General features: G+C 36.3%; 2 protein-coding genes and 1 pseudogene across 2 annotated transcripts in view; 1 reads left to right on the forward strand and 2 right to left on the reverse strand.

Annotated features, from left to right (window-relative positions):
- Nucleotides 1–19,395, reverse strand: part of LOC127805836 (protein transport protein Sec61 subunit beta-like) — a 79,460-nt gene that overhangs the window by 29,913 nt on the left and 30,152 nt on the right. The window lies entirely within an intron of this gene.
- On the reverse strand, nucleotides 263–3,102 carry LOC127805833 (pentatricopeptide repeat-containing protein At1g07590, mitochondrial-like). Its single transcript, XM_052342622.1, has 2 exons — nucleotides 2,449–3,102; nucleotides 263–1,767 (listed from the first exon to the last, which is right to left on the reverse strand). The coding sequence occupies exons 1-2, from the start codon at nucleotides 2,785–2,787 to the stop codon at nucleotides 517–519; spliced, it is 1,590 nt and encodes a 529-aa protein (XP_052198582.1). The 5' UTR covers nucleotides 2,788–3,102; the 3' UTR covers nucleotides 263–516.
- On the forward strand, nucleotides 7,107–13,706 carry LOC127806351 (transcription factor E2FA-like; annotated as a pseudogene).

The raw sequence follows: 19,395 nt of genomic DNA on the forward strand, positions 1-19,395 counted from the left end.
CCATTTAACAAAAGTACCTTGATGAACTCCCAATTAAAACAGCTTCAGCCTCAAAGTCTGGCTCTCGATTTCCAACAAAAGGAAGCTCACTCTGCTGCAAATACATTTAGGTATATAACAAAACAGGTTATTGGAAACCAATTTTAAAATAAAATATTTTAAGTTAAAAGACAGCAACTTACCAAGCAAAAAATAAATAAATAAAAATAAAAGACAGAAACTGTAGATCATCTATCCGATATAATGCTACATGAACAACTCCTTTGACAACTTTGTTGACAACTCATGCCAAAATTACACATTTACCCCAAGCCCAATTACAGATTGAAAATTGGCGTTGGTTACAGCAACTCAGCAACAGTTTGCAGCTATGATTTTTGCAGAACACGAAACTGATAGCGGTAACTGTGATATCCTCCCATGTTTATTGTCTTCGAATTTAAACATAAAATACAAGCATTGTCAAGGGAACAATTGAAACCCAGAAATTTCTTATACAATCACAGCAACAAAGAATTAGGTTTCAAATTGCTCGATCAGCTTCAAGAGGCCATAGGTCTCAGAGTCTGGCCTGGCCCCTCCCAGAATCATCCGTTTTAAAAGATTTGGTTCGTAAATCTTTGCCTTGACATAAGCCTTCATCAGGGCATTGTAAACAAAAGTGTACCTAGTATAATTTGCGTATTTTAATTCTTCAAAGAGCTTCTCAGCATTCTCTATATCACCCTTCTCACCAAAGCTTTCGACTATTGAAAGAGTAGTTTCCAGCCATGGGGTCGATCTCCTGATCCTGGTGCTTGCTGCCAAATTCTTCCCCAACTCTTGTGTTTTCAGTGCTTCATTCACTAACCCGGCTTTCAAGCAACCAAGGGCAAGGTGTCTATATGTTATGGCGTTAGGTTTGCACCCATTTTCTGCCATTTCTTTATACAGCTTAGTTGCTTTAGTAATATACCCAAGTCTGCAATAAACAGATATCATTGAATTAAATTGCTCTGTTAGTTTCAGCCCTTGCTCTGACTTCATCTCTAACCAAAGCTGTTCAGCACGACTTAGAACCCCAATCCTGCCAAATGCTTCAATCGCCAGCATGAAACTCCTGGACTTAACATGAGGCAGTTCTCGCAAAATACTCCAAGTTCGCTCCAGCTCTTTCTCCTTGCCCAGATACCCGTACAATATGAGGAGGACATCTAATGTTGACCAGTTATTCCCTGTTGCTGACTTCTCCACTGCTTCAACATAGGTCTCACAAACCGTATACAGTCTTGCCACAGCATGTGCGGTTGCTAATATACAGAAAGATATCTCATTTGGCTCAACATTTGCTCGCTTCATATCACCAAATGCTCTTAGCAGTCCTTCGATATTGTGTTCATTAGCTTCAATTTTCATCAGGATGTTGTATGTAGAGACATGTGGATCAACCTTATCAGCCTTCATTTGTCTGAGGATCCTTGTGACGGCTTTCTTACGGCTTGGCGAAGAATGGAGGATGATAAGGCGGTTGAAAATCAAGTATGAGATGCGATGACCCAGATCCCTCATTTTCTTCATGTATGCAAGTGAAAGCCTTATCATGCCTTTATCCAAGCATGCAATGACAAGATTGTTGTACAGCAACTCATTTTGGAATTCGGATGGGACACAAGAAAAAAGTTTCTCCCCTTTTGATACACCATGAAGCTTAGCCGTGAATTCTAATAGATATGAGTAGTCTAGTTCCTTTGGCCTGTAGGGCCTCTCCCTGATCACCCATTCCATCACCTGTAAAAGGTTGTAGGTAGATAGTAAACCTCGGACTCAATCAAATGCTTGTTCTTGTTTCTTCATCCTACTGATGAGAACTTATAAGTAGTTATTAGAATGCTATTTCATGCTCAGATTATGCTTACTAAAATAACTGTGAACGTACAACATTTAAACATAATCTAATATAAAGATCATACTTAACGGGACAACATCACAATGACTGTTTTTCTTTTCTTTGTTCTTGTTCTTTAAAATTCTAACCCATAGACAACTCTCTCTCTCTCTCTCTCCAAGCATAGAAATTTGATCAAATGATCAAGCAATCCAATTTTCTTGAACCCTATAGAATTAAAAGCTAATTTTTGTGTAAAATCTCCCTAAAGAGCACGTATTTAAAAACTGGGTACCAGCAATACGACCCAAAATTCCAATAGATGCTTCAGTTGTCCACCTTTCAACAACTAAATAGAAAACCAACAAAACGGATTGGCCGTGGCAATGAAATTAGTCAATGCGTTTCGGTACATTATAGCCTACGGTATTAATTCAATGGAGCAGTTGAAAAAAACTTGGATAGATAAGTTCAACATTCCCTGCATTTACCTAATTGTGCAATTGGCACAATTCTTTTCGGCACATTTACAAACAGGTGGTGAACTTTGTATAGCTATGGAAGGGAAGAGAAAATCTTTTCACCTCGAGTGCGCGTTTGTTCAGTCGAAGCTTGCGCAAACGGTTGATGGCGTGAAAGATATTGCCTGTGTGGACGGGAAAGCCGTCGCCCATCCAGCTCTGGAACGCCGCCCCAACAGGCTCTCCCTTCGGGAGCCTCTGTATCCTCCAACACAGGCTCTTGGTCTCTTCTTCTCTCTCGTGACTGGAAACCGGACTCTCGTTCTCAGACGACTGATGAGGCGTCGGGTTATAGGAGGAGGATAAACGCAAATGAATTTGGCTGGGAGAAGAAGGGATGTCAAGTGTTGGACATTTTGGGCCAAAGAAGCTCCTACGACACAGAAGGGCTACTGCTTTCATGCTTAACCATTGCCAAACTCACTCATAGGACCGTTGTCTTCACAAAGCGGATAAATCAGCAATGTGTTCCAGTACGAGGAGGATTGGATCGCCTCAGCCTCAAGAGAGAGAGGGAGAGACCGAGGCCGGGAGGTGGAGGGGACTCCGGAGGGGAAGCCGCCGGAGTGGTGGAGGGGACGCCGGAAATCTCAGAGATCGAGGAGGCATCGGATTTTTGGACAGGTGGGTGGGTTCTTGCTTAAGTGCGGGCGGGTGAGGTGAAGGAAGAAGCTCAGATTTTTGGAGAGAGAGAGAGGATTGGGAGAGGAAGAAGCTTGGGGGGGGGGGGGGGGGGTATCGCGATAATTTGGGATTGTCAACAAAGTTGTCACCCGAGTTGTTCATGTAGCATTGTCCTTCCAAAACATCAACTCAACCGAAGAAACAACAAACAAACAAACCGACAGAAAGAATGCTGCGACCAACCTACAGAGAAACTAAGAGAAACTAAGATACGTTTTGCTCTTTTCTTTTCAGAATCCACAATCCTCGACCTAAGAGGCGATTAATCAGACTAAACACATCTATCAAGAAAAATATACAATTCGATTCACAGAATGAACAAAGTACTTACGGATTGCTGGTTTATGTGTTGGATAATTGATTAGAAATCAGCTGAACAGCGAATTGAGTTTGGTTGTCTTTTGAATTGTGCATGTTTGATGGTGCGTATTCGATTATATGACTGAATGTTGAATTATTCAGTTCTCATATATGGTTCCTTTTATCAAGCGGGATTCATTGACTCGTCATTGTTGGTTCTTGATTTGCTTACAGTTTATAGTTTCTTGTTTAGAGCAAAGAAGTGATTTTAGTCATGCGAGAATCCTGCTGTAGTTTCCATTCAGTAATCAAAATGATAAGGTTGTTGGTGACAACAATAGCTCGGTTTTTGCATTTGTACTACATTTTGCGAACTGAGTCTCTACTGGCTTAACGTGAATTTGATGGGTGATGTTCTGTCGTGTTGTTATTTGCTTTGATTAGGCAAAGTGGAAAACCTTATGAACAGAGATAGTAAGGTCCTTTTTTAACTATCCTATGAAAAAAATTCTAAAGAGTTTATTCCAATAACGTCCGTGGAATCTGATGCACGCTTAGTGTCTTGGGGTTCAATGCTAGCGTACTAAATTAATTAAAGTACGTAAGAATCTCTGATATTTGATTGACAATAATTGAAAATGGTTATTGGAACTTTTGGGAAATAGTTCTTCAGTGTACTCCAGGGATGAGGAGTCTGGGAATTGTCTGTTCTTAGGCTTCTTGTCATCTCCTTGGAAATCTAGTGCCTTGAATAGTTTTTACTTTAGGTTATGTGGACTGATGTCTCAACTAATTGCCTTGAATTAGTGTCCCTACTTCTATGATTTGGAAAGCTTCCTACTAGAACTTTCTTCACATATCACGCTGAAAAGAATCAGCTTATCTGTTGAGTAGAATTAATCACAGAGGGAGAGAGGGTAGTGACTTGATGAGACAGGTTGCTAGTGCTATAGCAGTCCTCTATTGTTTGTTTCACTCATATGCCTTTGAGCACCAGATATCTCAGGGCTGATACACTTTGTAGATAACTGAAAATATGGGTAAGATGGCGATCCAGTAGAACATAACTACTTGGCCCATGAACAAACATGTAACATCTGTTAGATATGTTTTGCTTGAAGCAGGGCCCATTGAGGAAAATTAGTGATGAAAGTGGAGGGGTGTGCCCATAATGTCTCAAACAATAGGAAGCCAAGGAGTGGCCAAAGTAATGGAGTGACTGACAGGCATGAGATGTTGCAATTAATAGGTATAATTGTTAAGCAATGAATATGCACTTCTAAGCAGCCCCTAAGGGTTGGCCTGGTGGTAAGAGGCTATAGTGGCTTAATTTGCAACCAGGGTTTAAACCTCCCTAGGGGCAGCGAGAAGACACACAGATTTATGTGTGCTTACTTGGCCCACATGGTTTGTGAGCTATTGCGTATGCTTGTTGAGTTTACCTAATACACACTTGAAGCCTGGTGAAATTAAAACTTGAGTCTAAATTTGAAAATAAGGTGAAAGTTGGGTATCTTTTTTGGTAATTTACCCATAGCAAAAAAGAAACTAAAAAAAAATAATATGCACTTCTAAGCAATAGAGAGGGTTGAAGTGAATTGCTCAATTGGTATGCAGTGGATGTGCACCTTTTTTTTTATGCATTAACATTAATGAAAACCACTCTCAACATCCAAAGGATATATAATCAACTGATTTAAAATTTAAATGGCAATATTCAACAGTAGATCATGAAGTAAATATTAGAAGGCTCATTGCCTCATCCCTGAGTAGTTTTGATTTTAGGGTGGCCCTTCTTTTAACCATTTGGTACACCTGCATCTGAAACCATAACCTTCTAGCAATGCTTGTTGCTCTTCAAAAGGAAGATCCCATCTATATAGGCTATTGTTACTTCTTCTCCCTTGCTAAAGAGCATCATCACTTGCTTAGGATATTTGCTACTGTTAGAAAAGCAGAATGGATTTCAAGAAATTACAAAGTTCATTTGTTGTTAATATTAAAGTTTACTGCCCTAGATGCTGCCAACATGCAGATGTTTACATTTGTTGAGTTGTTGTTTTCTTTTCTCGATCTTTCTTTCATTTCTTCCTCTCTCTTTTTTTTTGGTTTGAGTGAGGATTGTTGCATATTTTTCTTTGTGGGCTTATGATGTGATGTTTAGATGCAAAACTAATATATGATAAAGAGTTATTTCATGTTAATACTAATTACCTAAAGTCACATATTTACTTCGATTTCTTCACGTGACATGAATCTTAAAGATGAAGAGAAATGTCAAGGGAGGATACTCTTATAAATCCTAAACTCATTCTTATTAAATTCTTTTTTTTATCTTCTTCTTTTTTTAATTGGATATCAACTATTGGGAGTCAAATATATTAGTGAACTTGGAAGCACTTTTAGAATTCTTCTGGTCCTTACATTTGCGTGCTATTAATGGAATCTATAAAAAATTAAGGTCAGATTTCCCTAACATAAAGCCAACTAGGCGAAATATGAATAAATTACTCTTTGTTTTGATTAGGCTTCTTAAATTTTTTGAAACATCCTCATATCTTTTTTCACCACCATATCAACTAAAACATACAAAAAGGAGCACAAGTCTGTGCCACCATTCTCTTTGAGGTCTTGCCTCTCCACCTCCTCTATAGCATATATTCCCCCTAGCTTTAAAGGAGAACCCTAAATGCAACCCAAATATGACCCATGCTAGCGAGCCCCTCAGATTAGGAATGCAATCTACTGAGGAAGTCTGATTTGCACCTATTCACCAGCCAAGATGAGAAGTATTCCAAACATAACTAAACCCAATAGAGCTGCCCCAGTTCCTCTGATTCAGTGAACAAAAATGATGGTGTCGTCTACATAAAGGAGATATCTCTGAATGAGGTGCTTCTGCATCTCCAAATGACCTACCATGAAATGCTCCACTATGTATTGTAATTCACAAAATTGAGAGGAAGACCTTACAGATTCTTCAATGTTGATTGTCCTACCCCACTCTGTAAGTTGCAACAAGCTTAAAAACCTTCCATTAGATCCCACATCCGTATTTTGTTATGATTGACTCTATTTGTTACATTATTTCTCACTGTCTAATAATTGGTATAACTTTCCATATGTTAGCAATACAAATTCTACAAATTAATTTCTCTCAGCAGGTGAAGCAGAAGAGTGGAACAATCAATAATGAAGTTGAATCAGGTGACAGGACTAGCACTCCTGGATGCAGTGATATAGCTAACAGTCCTCAGTGAATGCCTATATCTGCAAAAGGAGGGAGGGCATATGGCCAGCCCAAAGTCTCAAAGAGCACAAGGTCTCTACTACAGACCCCAGCATCAAAGGCTGGGGAGATAATCTCCCCCTATTTCTTAATGTCAGTCAGCAAAAATTGGCTACTTTTATTACCTATGCCTGGACATAAACTAAAAAGAAATCATCTCAAAAGAATTGTATTTATGGTACAGTTTTTCTTTTCTTTCTACGTACCTCATCCACATCATTTTGGACCTTCAAAATGCTTTCTACCCACAAAACTAACGAACATAAACAAATATGTAATCCTACTATATAAAATGCAGGCTCTCCCTCCTCCCTTACTCCTGCTGGTAACTGCCGTCATGATAGCTCACTAGGTAATTTCAAACTCATGTATTTAAGATTATTCTCCAGGCATGACCACAAACTGTTAAATGTGAAGATTCAAATTCAGTATAAATGTATATGGTTAAATGCGCTATGCCTTTTCACGTCTTTGAACCAAAAAGTTCATCAATTTGATTAAGCATGCAGAAGATGGTATTCTAGATTTAACCAAAGCTGCTGAAACCTTGGAGGGAAATCCTTTGCTATTTATGTATGTATATATGATTTATTTGTTGTATGCAGTTCCTAAGAAATGTGTTGATTGGTTCACGAGATCATTAGGGTTGACTGGACTATGATTCCTTAGTCTAATCTTTCTTGATTTAACAATGATCTAATCTTCAGTGTTTTAGAAAGTAATCAGCCAGATTTAGAAACTTCCTATTCTTAAGTTCTGTATCTTCGACTTTTGTATATTGTACAGCTTTTCCCTCATTGTTTGTCTTTCCTATGTTGTACTTTAGTTCCCTATTAATAGGGGTTGTATTATTTCATTCTTATTAACGAGAGAAGTTTTGCTTTGTCTCTTACACCTTTTGATCTGTTTCTTCCTACATGGTATCATAGCCCTAACCTATTCTCTCAATTCATCTATTGTGAGCCTTCATTGCCACAATTTCCCTTTATTTTCTTTGTTGTTTTCTTGTGTAATCCTACACCATGTTCGAAATTTCTGAGATAGCTTCTCCCATCTCTACGGGAGACGCCATGTCGATTGAGCAACCAACCAATGGTGCTCCTACCGGTGAGTTGCCAGGAATGCATCACTCATACAGCCTAGATGGAAAGAATTACCTTTAGTGGTCTCAATTGGAGAGAACGTTTCTAAAGGGTCGTGGGAAGATTGCTCGCCTTACTGGTCTAGTGCCTAGGACCTCTGACCCAATGTTTACTACTTGGGATGTGGAAGATTCGCTGTTGATGTCATGGCTTTGGAGTTTGATGCTACCCAAGGTAAGCAAGAATTATATGTTTTTATCTACAACCAAGGATATTTGGGAGACAGTTAAGAAAACTTATTCTAAGATACAAGATGCATCAGTTGTCTTTGAAATAAAAATAAAAATTAGTAGCACCAAGCAGGGGTCCTTGTCAATGATTGATTACTACAATAGGATGAATGGGTATTGGCTTGAGTTAGACCATTATCAGGACGTTAAAATGGTGTGTAGTGAAGATGTTGTCAGTCTAACTTCGTTGCTTGAAAGAGATAGGATTATAGAATTTTTGGCTGGACTTAATCCTGAGTATGATAAGGTAAGAGCAGAGATTCTTAGCAAGGAAAAAATACCATCTTTGAATGAGGTATATTTTATAGTTCGTAGTCAAGAACATCGAAGGGTAGCTATGTTTAATGATCATAGTTCAAAAAGGTCGGCTATGGTGTCTAACAAGGTGCAAGGATCATGGACTAAATCTCAACAAGGTAGGGATTTGTTTCCCTCTAAGCAACAGAGTAAAGAAGGTTAATGGTGTTCTTATTGTAAGAAGCCGAAGCACACTAGGGAGACATGCTTCAAATTGCATGGAAAAGTTGTTTTGAACAAAATGGGAGGATTTAGAAATCTGTTGCCTAAGAATCAAGCAAAGGTGTATCTTGCAACTAAAGAACAGGAGGAACCAACATAAAAGGCTGATTCTACTACCTCCTCTAATCTAGGGGAATTGAATGCATAAGAAATAAGTAAGCTGATGTCCTTCCTAAAGACTATCAAAGGGGGATCAAGTTCTCTAGCCCAAGCAAGTATGTGCATTAATTTTGAGTTCTCTATTGTCTCACACACTGCTAAGAATGAGCTGTGGATCTTGGATTCTGGAGCTACTAATCATATGATTCCTAAGTTGAATGTCTTTTGAGACATATAAACCAGCCACTAGCTCCAAAAGAATTACAATAGCTAATGCCATACAGTTCCTATAGTCGGACAAGGAAGTATGTTTTTGAACTCTTCTCTTCCTATCCAACATGTGCTTCATGTGCCTAGTCTTTCTACCAACTTGCTCTCAGTTCATAAGCTCACTCAAGATTTTAACTGTGGTTTTTTCTCCTCACACTTGTGTTTCAAGACTTGGCCACGAGAAAGATGATTGGTGTTGCTAAGGTACAAAGTGGGCTATACTGCTTACTAAGGGACTGTGAGCCATCCACAGGGGATAAACCTATTCTAGCTTGCTCCTCTCAACCCACTTCTACCAAGACCGATTCCTGGCTTCAACACTTTAGATTAGGACACCCTCTTTTTAATTTGTTAAAGACTATGTTCCCTTCTATGTTTCAGGGTTTAGATGTTATTGATTTCCATTGTGATGTGTGTGAATTAACTAAACATCATTGGGTGCCTTATGCTGTTAGTAATAAACTTTATTCCATTCCTTTCTTTTTGGTGCATTCCAATGTTTGGAGACCATCTAGAGTTCCCAATTGTTCTGGAGCTAAATGGTTCATCTCATTTATTGATAATTGTACACGGATGACTTGGGTGTACTTACTGAAGGACAAGGTAGCTATCAGTAACATTCTACCTTTATTCCATAAGATGATCCTTACCCAATTAGAGGTTTCTATTAGAAGATTTAGAATTGATAATGCAAGAGATTATTTTAGCCGACACTTACATCAGTTCTTTCAGCAAGAGGGTATCATCCATGAATCCTCTTGTATTGATACTCGACAACAAAATGGAGTTGCTGATAAGGATGTGACTTTTGTTGAAAATCAGTCATTTTTCCAACATTCTCTTTCTAGCCACCAAGGGGAGATAGTGGATGGTGACCATGATCTTCCTAACTTGGACTTGTTTTTGGACTTAGGTCAACAGCCAAATTCTACTAACTCATCTACCCTACCTATTCCCTCTGTATTAGAGTCCTTGGATACATGAGAGTTATCATCACCACCTAGTGCATTCCCTCACCTAAGTCCTTCTCTTCCTGACCAACTAGTGATGCCATCTCCTGCCAAGTTTAAGGGTTCACCTTATGTCTACAAGAGAAAGGTTCAGCCTATTTCATGTGCAAAGCAAGGGCCAACATCTGTTCCAAGGCCAGGCATTGAACCATCTTGGTCTCCTATTCATTCTGATCCTATTCATAGTGATTTAGATTTGCCTATTACTGTTAGAAAAGGAGTTAGAAGTTGCACTCAACATCCCATAGTCAATTTTATTTCTTATCATCGTCTTTCATCCAAACATAAGAGTTTATGGTCTTCCCTTGATTCCATAACCATTCCTAAGTCAGTAGAGGAGGCATTACAGGACCAGAATTGGACACAAGCCATACAAGAAGAAATGAGAGCCTTAGAGAAAAATCAAACTTGGGAAATGGTGCCTAGACCAAAGGGGATTTAACCTGTAAGCTGCAGATGGGTGTTCAATGTGAAGTATAATGCAGATGGTATCTTGGAAAGGTATAAAGCTTGGTTGGTAGGTAAGGGATATACCCAAACTTATGGAATTGATTATTTGGAGACATTTGCACCAATGAAAAAAATGACTACTGTTTCGATACTTGTATCTCTGGCTAGTTGTTGTGGTTGGGAACTAATGCAATTGGATGTAAAAAAATGCCTTCCTACATGGTGATCTAAAGGAAGAAGTCTTTATGGAGCCACCTCCAAGACTCACTAGAGATGTACCAGACAAAGTATGCAGGTTGAAAAAGGCTCTCTATTGGCTAAAGCAATCCCAAGGGCCTGTTTTGACAGGTTTTCAAAGGCTATGAGACAAATGGGATATCAGCAAAGTAGGGGGAGATCATACACTGTTAGCATTTTGAGAAGGGCAATCTAACAACTTTACTTGTGCATGTAGATGATATTATAGGCACTGGAAATGATGTTGATGAACAACACCACCTAAAGGAAAATTTAGCCCGAGTTTTTAAAATCAAACCTTGGTAAGCTCAAGTATTTATTGGGCATAGAAGTAGCCTCCTCTAAGGATGGCATCTTTCTTTCTCAAAGAAAGTACACCATGGATTTATTGAAAGAAACTGGGTTGTTAGGTGACAGAATGATTGGTACTCTAGTGGAACCAAACCTCAAATTAGGGAGAAGATATGATTGTCCAATGGTAAACAAAGGGCGGTACCAAAGGTTAGTGGGCCGATTAATCTATTTATCTCACACAAGACCAGATATTTCATTTTCCATCAACTTAGTGAGCCAATTTATACATAGCCCAACTGAAGAGCACATGCAAGCAGTAAGAAGGATCTTGTATTATCTAAAGGCAACACCAGGAAAAGACCTTTTTGTTTAAATCAGGAAAAAACTTGAAAGTTACAGGATACACAGATGCTGATTATGGAGGTTCTCTTGTGGATAAAAGATCTACCACAGGCTATTGTGTATTCTTATGAGGGAATTTGGTGTCCTGGAGAAGTAAGAAACAAAGTGTAGTGGCTCGGTCTAGTGCAAAAGCTGAGTTTCGGGCAATGACCCTTGGTTTATGTGAACTATTGTGGCCAAAGATTGTGCTAGATGATCTATGAATTAAGTTATGGTCCAATTAAGTTGTTTTGTGACAACCAATCAGCTATCAGCATTGCACATAATCCAGTGCAACATCACCACGCAAAACATGTTGAGATTGATTTTCATAAAGGAAAAGTTAGAAACTAGAGAGATTTGCATACCCTTTGTTACTTCAGAAAATCAGTTAGTTGATTTATTGACAAAGGGTCTACCTATCAAGAGATTTGAAGAGCTTATAGACAAGTTAGGAATGATAAATACTCATTCGCAGCTTGAGGGGGAGTGTTGATTGATTCACGAGATCATTAGAGTTGTTTGGACTACGATTCCTTAGTCTAATCTTTCTTGATTTAACAATGATCTAATCTTTAATGTTTTAGAAAGTAATCAGCCAGATTTAGAAACTTCTTGTTCTTGATTTCTGTATCTTTGACTTTTGTGTCTTGTATAGCTTTTTCCCTTATTGTTTGTCTTTCCTATGTTGTACTTTAGTTCCCTATTAATAGGGGTTGTATTATTTCATTCTTATTAACGAGAGAATTTCTGCTTTGTGTCTCCTACACCTTCTGGTCTGTTTCTTGCTACAAAATGTTTTAATAGTATATGTGCAAAAGAGGTGGATTTGTGACATTACATATGTTCTTGAAGGAATTGGTCTCATTGAAAAGAAACTCAATAACAGAATTTGCTAGAAGTAAATTTGCTTTTCATGTTTAAGGATATTGCACTATTTTGTTTTATTTTAGCATTCTATTTTATATTATAAGCTTCTGGAACTTATTTGAGAATTTTCAAATGATTTATTAGAGGACTTGATGCTTTAAGACCAGGAGAGGTAGATATATCTACGTTACAGGTATGTGGAACTTGCAACATCTGTTGCCCATTGTCAGATATAATGATGTGGATCTTAAGTGGAGTAATCATCTTGTTCCTTTTTTTTTTAAATGTTGTTATGCTATGCTAAAGCCAGAATTTATGTAGCCAACCCGCATAGTGGGGTAAAGGCTTGGTATGTTGTTGCTTAATATTGTTATGCTATTATATTTTATTTTCCATAGACAGAAGTTGAAAAGGTCTCCATGGCAGAACTGAGCTTGGATGACTGCATAAGGTTGTACCGTCTATTAGAGCCTTAAAGCAATGAATGGTGCTATCTTTAAACCGTGAAATTTTACTGGTGCTTTCAGATTGTTACAAAGAAATACAGAAGAGATTAAGGGATTTGAGTGAAGATCAAAACAATCAAAAGTGATTTTCCCTTCTCTCTCTCCGTTGTTTTATTGTTATCATTGTTTCTAATGGAGTGGGACTTTTTACCAGAAAATAGCACATTAATTGATGCTCCAACTAATTCAGGTAGCTTTTGTGACTGAAGAGGATATCAAGGGCCTCCCTGACCTTCTGGTCAGATTTCTTATTATTCATATGTTGTATGCTGCAGGCAGAATACCCTTTATCTTCTTCACCTTTTGCTTTCATTCCTAATTTAGCAGAATGAAACCCTAATTGCAATCAAAGCTCCTCATGGGACCACTCTTGAAGTTCCAGATCCTGGTGAGCTTAGCAAGAGGAACCCTTATGTGATCTTCTAACTTCTATGTTTGTGATGCATGAAAGAAAGTGCTAATTTATTCTACCAGGTTGTTGACTATCCACAGAGGAGATATAGAATAATCTATCAAAGCTCAATGGGTCCTATTGATGTCTGCCTTGTAAGGTAACAGCATTCTTTCTGGTGTTCCATGGACGCAAGTACATTTAGGACCTCCATTACCTCAAAAGTTCCTTCTTCTTTTTTCATTTTACCCTCCAAAACTTTATTTTAGCCAATTTGAGGAGAAGTTTGAGGAGCTGAATGATGGTCAGCCATCCATGAGCTTTCCCATTGCTTCAAGTTCAGGCTCCAATGGAAGTCCAGCAACAGAGCTCACCACTATGGGAAGCAGTGCGCTGTAGAATGAGCTCTGATTTGAATGTTTCACGGGACCATGCTGGAGGAATAATGAAAATTGTCCCGTCCCCTCAGACATTGATGTAAATCTTGTTATTCTGACTTGTCAATTTGAATTGATAGTCAAGGTACAAAGGAATATATTTACCTGTCAACCATGGATATCTGTTTAAGGCCCCAGAGTTTACATTTTACGAACTATGTTCTCATGTTTATGACTAAGATGAACTTGCAAATAAATAGATTGCATTAATTCTGGAAACCTAGATGGCTTTTTGAGAACCGCTTATCATGTGAGATGGATGTTTTTCTTTTTCTTTTTCTTGTTTTTTTTCATGGTGTAAACACCAAAACAAAAATGAAATTATCCAAAATCACTTTCACTGAGTGTTTTCTTGCCAGTTCTTCTATTTCCCAGGTTCCATCTATATAAGGCATCATCTGTCTAATATTTTAAAATGAGCTTCCTTCGGAAATTTTCTTGTCAAATATTTCTTCTGTCTAACGTGCTAACCATTTTTACTAGCTTTATTGTTTGCCTAGTCAAACTTTAATTTGTGTTAAAAAAGTAACTAAGAAGCTGCTGATGTGGTTTGAAGGAGTCAAAATAACTGTTAAAAATGATCCATAACCAATAAATTAGCAACTATCTAATATACTTCAGATTGGTTGTTAGCTGATCTTTAGCTAATTTTTAGCAATTATGTTTACATTTTTGATATATAAATATATGTTTTTATTGCTGAATAAAATGGTTTTTTGTGTTCTCTCTATTCTCTGCATATCTTTCCATAAAATATTTTCTAAATGTCAACAACTTGCTTGCTATAGAATGATTCGGATTATTGGCTTCTATCAGAAGCTGATCTCACCCTTGCTGACATGTGGAAGATAGATTATATCCGTATCAGGGGCGGATTTAAAGGTGAGTTGCAACTTAGGGCAACTCATGATAAAAATTAAAATTTTAAGATAAAAGTCCAGCCCAAATCTAGTTCAGCTCACTCCCAGCCCACCCCACCCTAAAATGCTAGATCCGCCCCTGATCCGTATTATAAAGGTTATACTTATTTTCATTTCATTTTTGTCTTTTTTCTATAATTTTATTCAAGTTTGAATGCTTCCTTGACTTTGGTAACAGCTATTCTTGAATTGGATGGAGTGGATATGCTTTATGAGGAGTTTGGTTTGGCTGATACTGATGCCCGGCAGCCAGACACTCCACCTTCTGGTGTGGTTGATGGTCCATCTCGTGCTGTGAACATCAAGGTGATTTAGATTTGTGCAATATGTTAAAGGGTAAACTTTATATAAACCCCTTGTTTAAAGGCACCCCTTATGGTTTCAATTTGGTATTGTACATCCTTATAATTTGTTTTCCTTTTAATTAACATGTTGATGTGGATGTTAATGCCAGAACAATGTGCATAAGTCTGCTAACAGCGTTAACTTTAATCTTAACACAAGGTACCAATTAAAATAAGAACAAACCATAGGGACCTATAATGCCAAATTGAAACAAGGGTTGACCATAAAAATGGGACAAACTACAAGAGGTTATGCCGAATTTTCCCTACCTGGCAATTCATGTCCATCCCATATTGTATGACATTACAATTAGGGCTTTTCTTAACTTGATTTTAGAGATGGGGATTAGAATGATGCCAATGGCTTGAGAAGCTTTTGGTGAAGACGAGGGTGTGGCAAGGCAGTGGTAACTGCTTTTTATTGTACAGCTGAGGATATATTCCAGGTTCAGTGATGCATATACATGCTTTTAGCTTATAATGAAATCAACGAGGTGAATGTTCAGGTACTGATTGAGTTTCGGCATGTTTTAATGCATGCATAGGGGCAAATTTTTGCCTATGTTGCACCCTACAACACATTTAACAAGCACAATGAACTTGCATTTCTTTATACCCATCCCTTTGTGCTGCCGGTTGTAAATGTGTTGATTAGTTGCAATTAATTTAAGTGTGTTCATCAGCTAATGTACTAATATTCACAATGCATGTTAGTTGCATTGTTTTTGGCTTTAAAACTTGAGCACTATCATTGAACCCATAGTTCTAGTAACTTCATTTCCCCATGAATCCGCGAGAATGAGAGTTTGCTGAAAGTAAGGTTGTTTCTAGAACAATTTTCTAACTGGGTCTGTAGAAATCACTTTGTCAAACAAGTTATTCGTACAAAGTCTTGCTCTTTTCTGTCAGTAAGGTCCTTGTTAAAGCAAAACCATATGCACACTTGCAACTAAATGGGTGTCCTCGCAAAGTGATAATAGAATCAAATTCGACAGACGCCGTTGCTTGGTTTTCAAGTAAGGGAAATGGGCCTTGGAAGTTAGGGAATGTTTTTAATGCCATGAAGCTCAATTTTTGGAAGGTTCCAGAATATTTAGTTTGTGTATATTAGTAAAGAAGAAAATTATGTGGTAGACATTTTTTTTGTAAATGCATACTTTCATTTCACATAAATAAGAAGAATTATCATAAAACAAGTTAGGATATATCCCGAGTAAAACACAAAAACATACGTATAAAGCTAATGGAGCAACAACAAAAAATTACTATGCAAACAAGCTAAATATCTAGCTATCTTATAGACTCAACCTACTACTTCTTTTTCTTTTGATGATCCTGCTTGTCTTGAGACTTTGATTTTGGATAGAGATTCATAGAATGCGAACAAGATAAATCATTAGAATTAAACATTGCGTTCATTAAATCTTTTAAGAAAAATGCTATTGGTACATTATTGTGTACACTTTAGATTACATAATGATATATCAATGTCTAAAATGTCCTTACTCAAGATGGTGATGCGCAATAAGACGAGAAGTATTTATGTTATTTATGTGACTTGTGTAGTACAAGGTGTACATAAATGATGTACAAATAACATAACCCATCTTTTAAATTCTAATTTTCAGAATAACAATCTCGAGGTTCGAGCCACATACTAAGAGGTATATTGATCTTCTTGCATTAGAGAACAAAATTAGTTGACCACTGTAGTATCATTTACCTTATCTTGGGAAGCACCATAATTCGATGATTGGGCATGAGGGAATGCCACATCTAACCTTGAGAGGGATACAATAGGTGGGGACTTTATAGCTTGAATTGATTACTCAATCAACTAGCTAGGGAGTATTTGAATTATGTATTTTTGTTCATATGTTCTCATATATTATGATAATTGATTAGGTTGCACGAAAACAAAAAAAAAAGAGAAACATATACTATATGAAACGAAAACAAAGAAATGTTAGTTTTAAAAAAAATAAAAAATAGAAAAGCAAGAAAACGCGTAAATGAAAAAAAAATATGGGAGTCTTTTTGTAAATATAATTGTTAATATAAAAAATTATGAAAAAATAGTTATTTAATATATAAATAAATATAAATTTTATAATGCATTCAAACAAATTCTAGAAAAAATTAAAAATTTTGAGTTAGTGAAGAAAAAAATATCATCTCTCTTTATAGATTGATATTTTCTTAATATTATGAAATGGTTACTAAAAGTTTTTAAAATTGTAAAAGTTGTCTGTTGAACCTATTTGTTTTCTTACAAAGCAAACAACCACTGAATCGAAAAAATGAGAAGAGAAAGAAACACAAAACAGAAACGTAAACCCAAACACATGCATACAAAGACACAACAATTTACGTATTCAGATTCGTAAATGGATCCTACTCACGACAAGGATTTCGCCCTTAGTCAATCCATTAGAAAATCAAGATAACAATATAAAGATTTATATTGTACACAAAAGACAGTAAGATAATCAAGATTTACTTACAATCTGATGAATACAGATAAACCCAAATACATGCTATATACAAGCGATTACAACACTCATATCAATTCCTTCTTTACCTTGCTCACTTACCAGATTTCGTCTTAGACAGAGAAAGAACAGCAAACAACGATTAGAGAGATTAGGGTTTCTTGTAGCTTTTGTAAGGAGAGAATGAAAAATTCTACGAGATGTGTCTGGAGTTCAGAATGACCCTTTCTCTTCCATCAAGCCTTATATATAAAGAGGCAAAAGACTTGGGTTGTCAGATGAGCCAATGGGGTGATCAATGGCTCCAATAAAATACGGTAATAAGGCAGCAATAGATTATTTTGCAAATTCATTACAAATGAACATGTAATGCAAATTAACATGAAATGCAATTACAAATAGCATATTATTAACATATACATATATATATATATCAAATATCATCGAATCATATAAAAACAAATTGTAAATCAACACTATTTAAATCTCAAATAATAACATTGTCCAAACGCGTGTTTTGACATTTTGAAAATAAAAATATTTCAAAAAAAACTAAAACGACACCCTAAAAAGTTTCCGTCATCAACGGAATGGTGTAGTATCTTTGTTTTGCAAAGGATTGAAGGAGGGTGATCTTTCCCTTTCATGTCACAAAAAGCACAACTGCAACTGTATCCATAATTATTTTCTTCTCCAAAATGGTAAAAACAAAGCTTAGGTTGCGTTCTCTTTATTATTTTTAAGTTATTTTTAATTTTTAATTTTCTAAAATAATAAAAACACGTTCTCTTTGCTGTTTTAAAAAATGCATTTTTGAAAACAAAAAAAAATTATAAAGAAAACTCAAAATAACTTTTTATTGTTTTGAGTGTTTTCATCTAAAATAAAATTAAAACTCAAAACATATTTATTTATTTATTTATTCATATTTTATTATTATAATAGAAAAAAATATTTTCAAATTCATTAACTTTAAAATGTATATACTTTTTTAATAATATATTAATATTAAATATTTATAATTTACTTAATAATCAAATTTATTAAATAAAATATTATTAAAAAATATTTTCAAATTTTCAAAGAGAACCGTTTTTTAATTTTCTATTTTGAAAAATAATTTTTTAAAATGACAAAAAGAATATGTTTTTAATTTTTTAAAAATAGACTATTAAAATAGAAAATTAAAAATAATTTAAAATTCAAAATTCAAAATTAAAAAGTAAAGAAAACTAAGCAAAACTCAAAAATGTTTTGACCACTAGACAAACAGGCTGAGCCCAGCTATGGCTCAGCCTTAGAAATGAATGTGATTGGCTAACCATGCTCTGTACTTGCTTGCTGTTTCCAGAGACACCAATGCATTTTGAGCCACATGTTGTATGGCTAACCTCTTTATTTGCTACAGATATCCATTAGCAGAGAATTCAATTTGATTCCAGGAAAAAGGACCAAACTAAGTTAAAGCCGTGCGGTTAGTCCCTTCCCCCTCTCTCTCTCTCTCTCTCTGTGTCCCCGTCTCTGCCTCTGAAACATTTATGCACGGTCTGGAATTGATTTTCTTTAGTGACTATCAATTGATGGTAGACAATTATAGAATAATGACAACTTTATCTTTGATGCTTCAAAACTTTTTGATAGTGACCTCACATGCGCAGCCATGTTTGGTTTCGAGTAAGGGAAATTTGACTTCTTGTAACCTGCTTTAATTGAACCGGAATGAAAGGAGGTATGTATTGAATTACAAATCTTGATTTTTGTTTTTTAGGATAATCGTCTTTGTGCGATCTTTTGTGTTCGTGTCTTCGATTATGTAAGAGAAGGTAAATCACATATTGGATCTTCGACCTTTACATAGGGAAGAAATTGAACTCACGACCTACCAAATTATACCGACATATCGTTTGCCTTTTTACCATTCGACTTATACCCCGAGAACAATCTAAGTTGTTTGTTTGTGGATATATTGGTTGTGCTTATTATATTCTTTGAAAGATTAAATAATTCCATTTTAAAAAAATAAATTACATGGATCCTGTTAAAGTATGGGATTAAAATAGAAGATATGAAGGACTAAACTCAATAATCAACTTGAACTAAGGTGATTGGTTGAGGTTGGTTTGAAAACTTTGTTAAGTTATTTTA

Source organism: Diospyros lotus, chromosome 7 (genome assembly GCF_014633365.1).
Source record: "Diospyros lotus cultivar Yz01 chromosome 7, ASM1463336v1, whole genome shotgun sequence".
NCBI classification, from domain to species: domain Eukaryota; kingdom Viridiplantae; phylum Streptophyta; class Magnoliopsida; order Ericales; family Ebenaceae; genus Diospyros; species Diospyros lotus.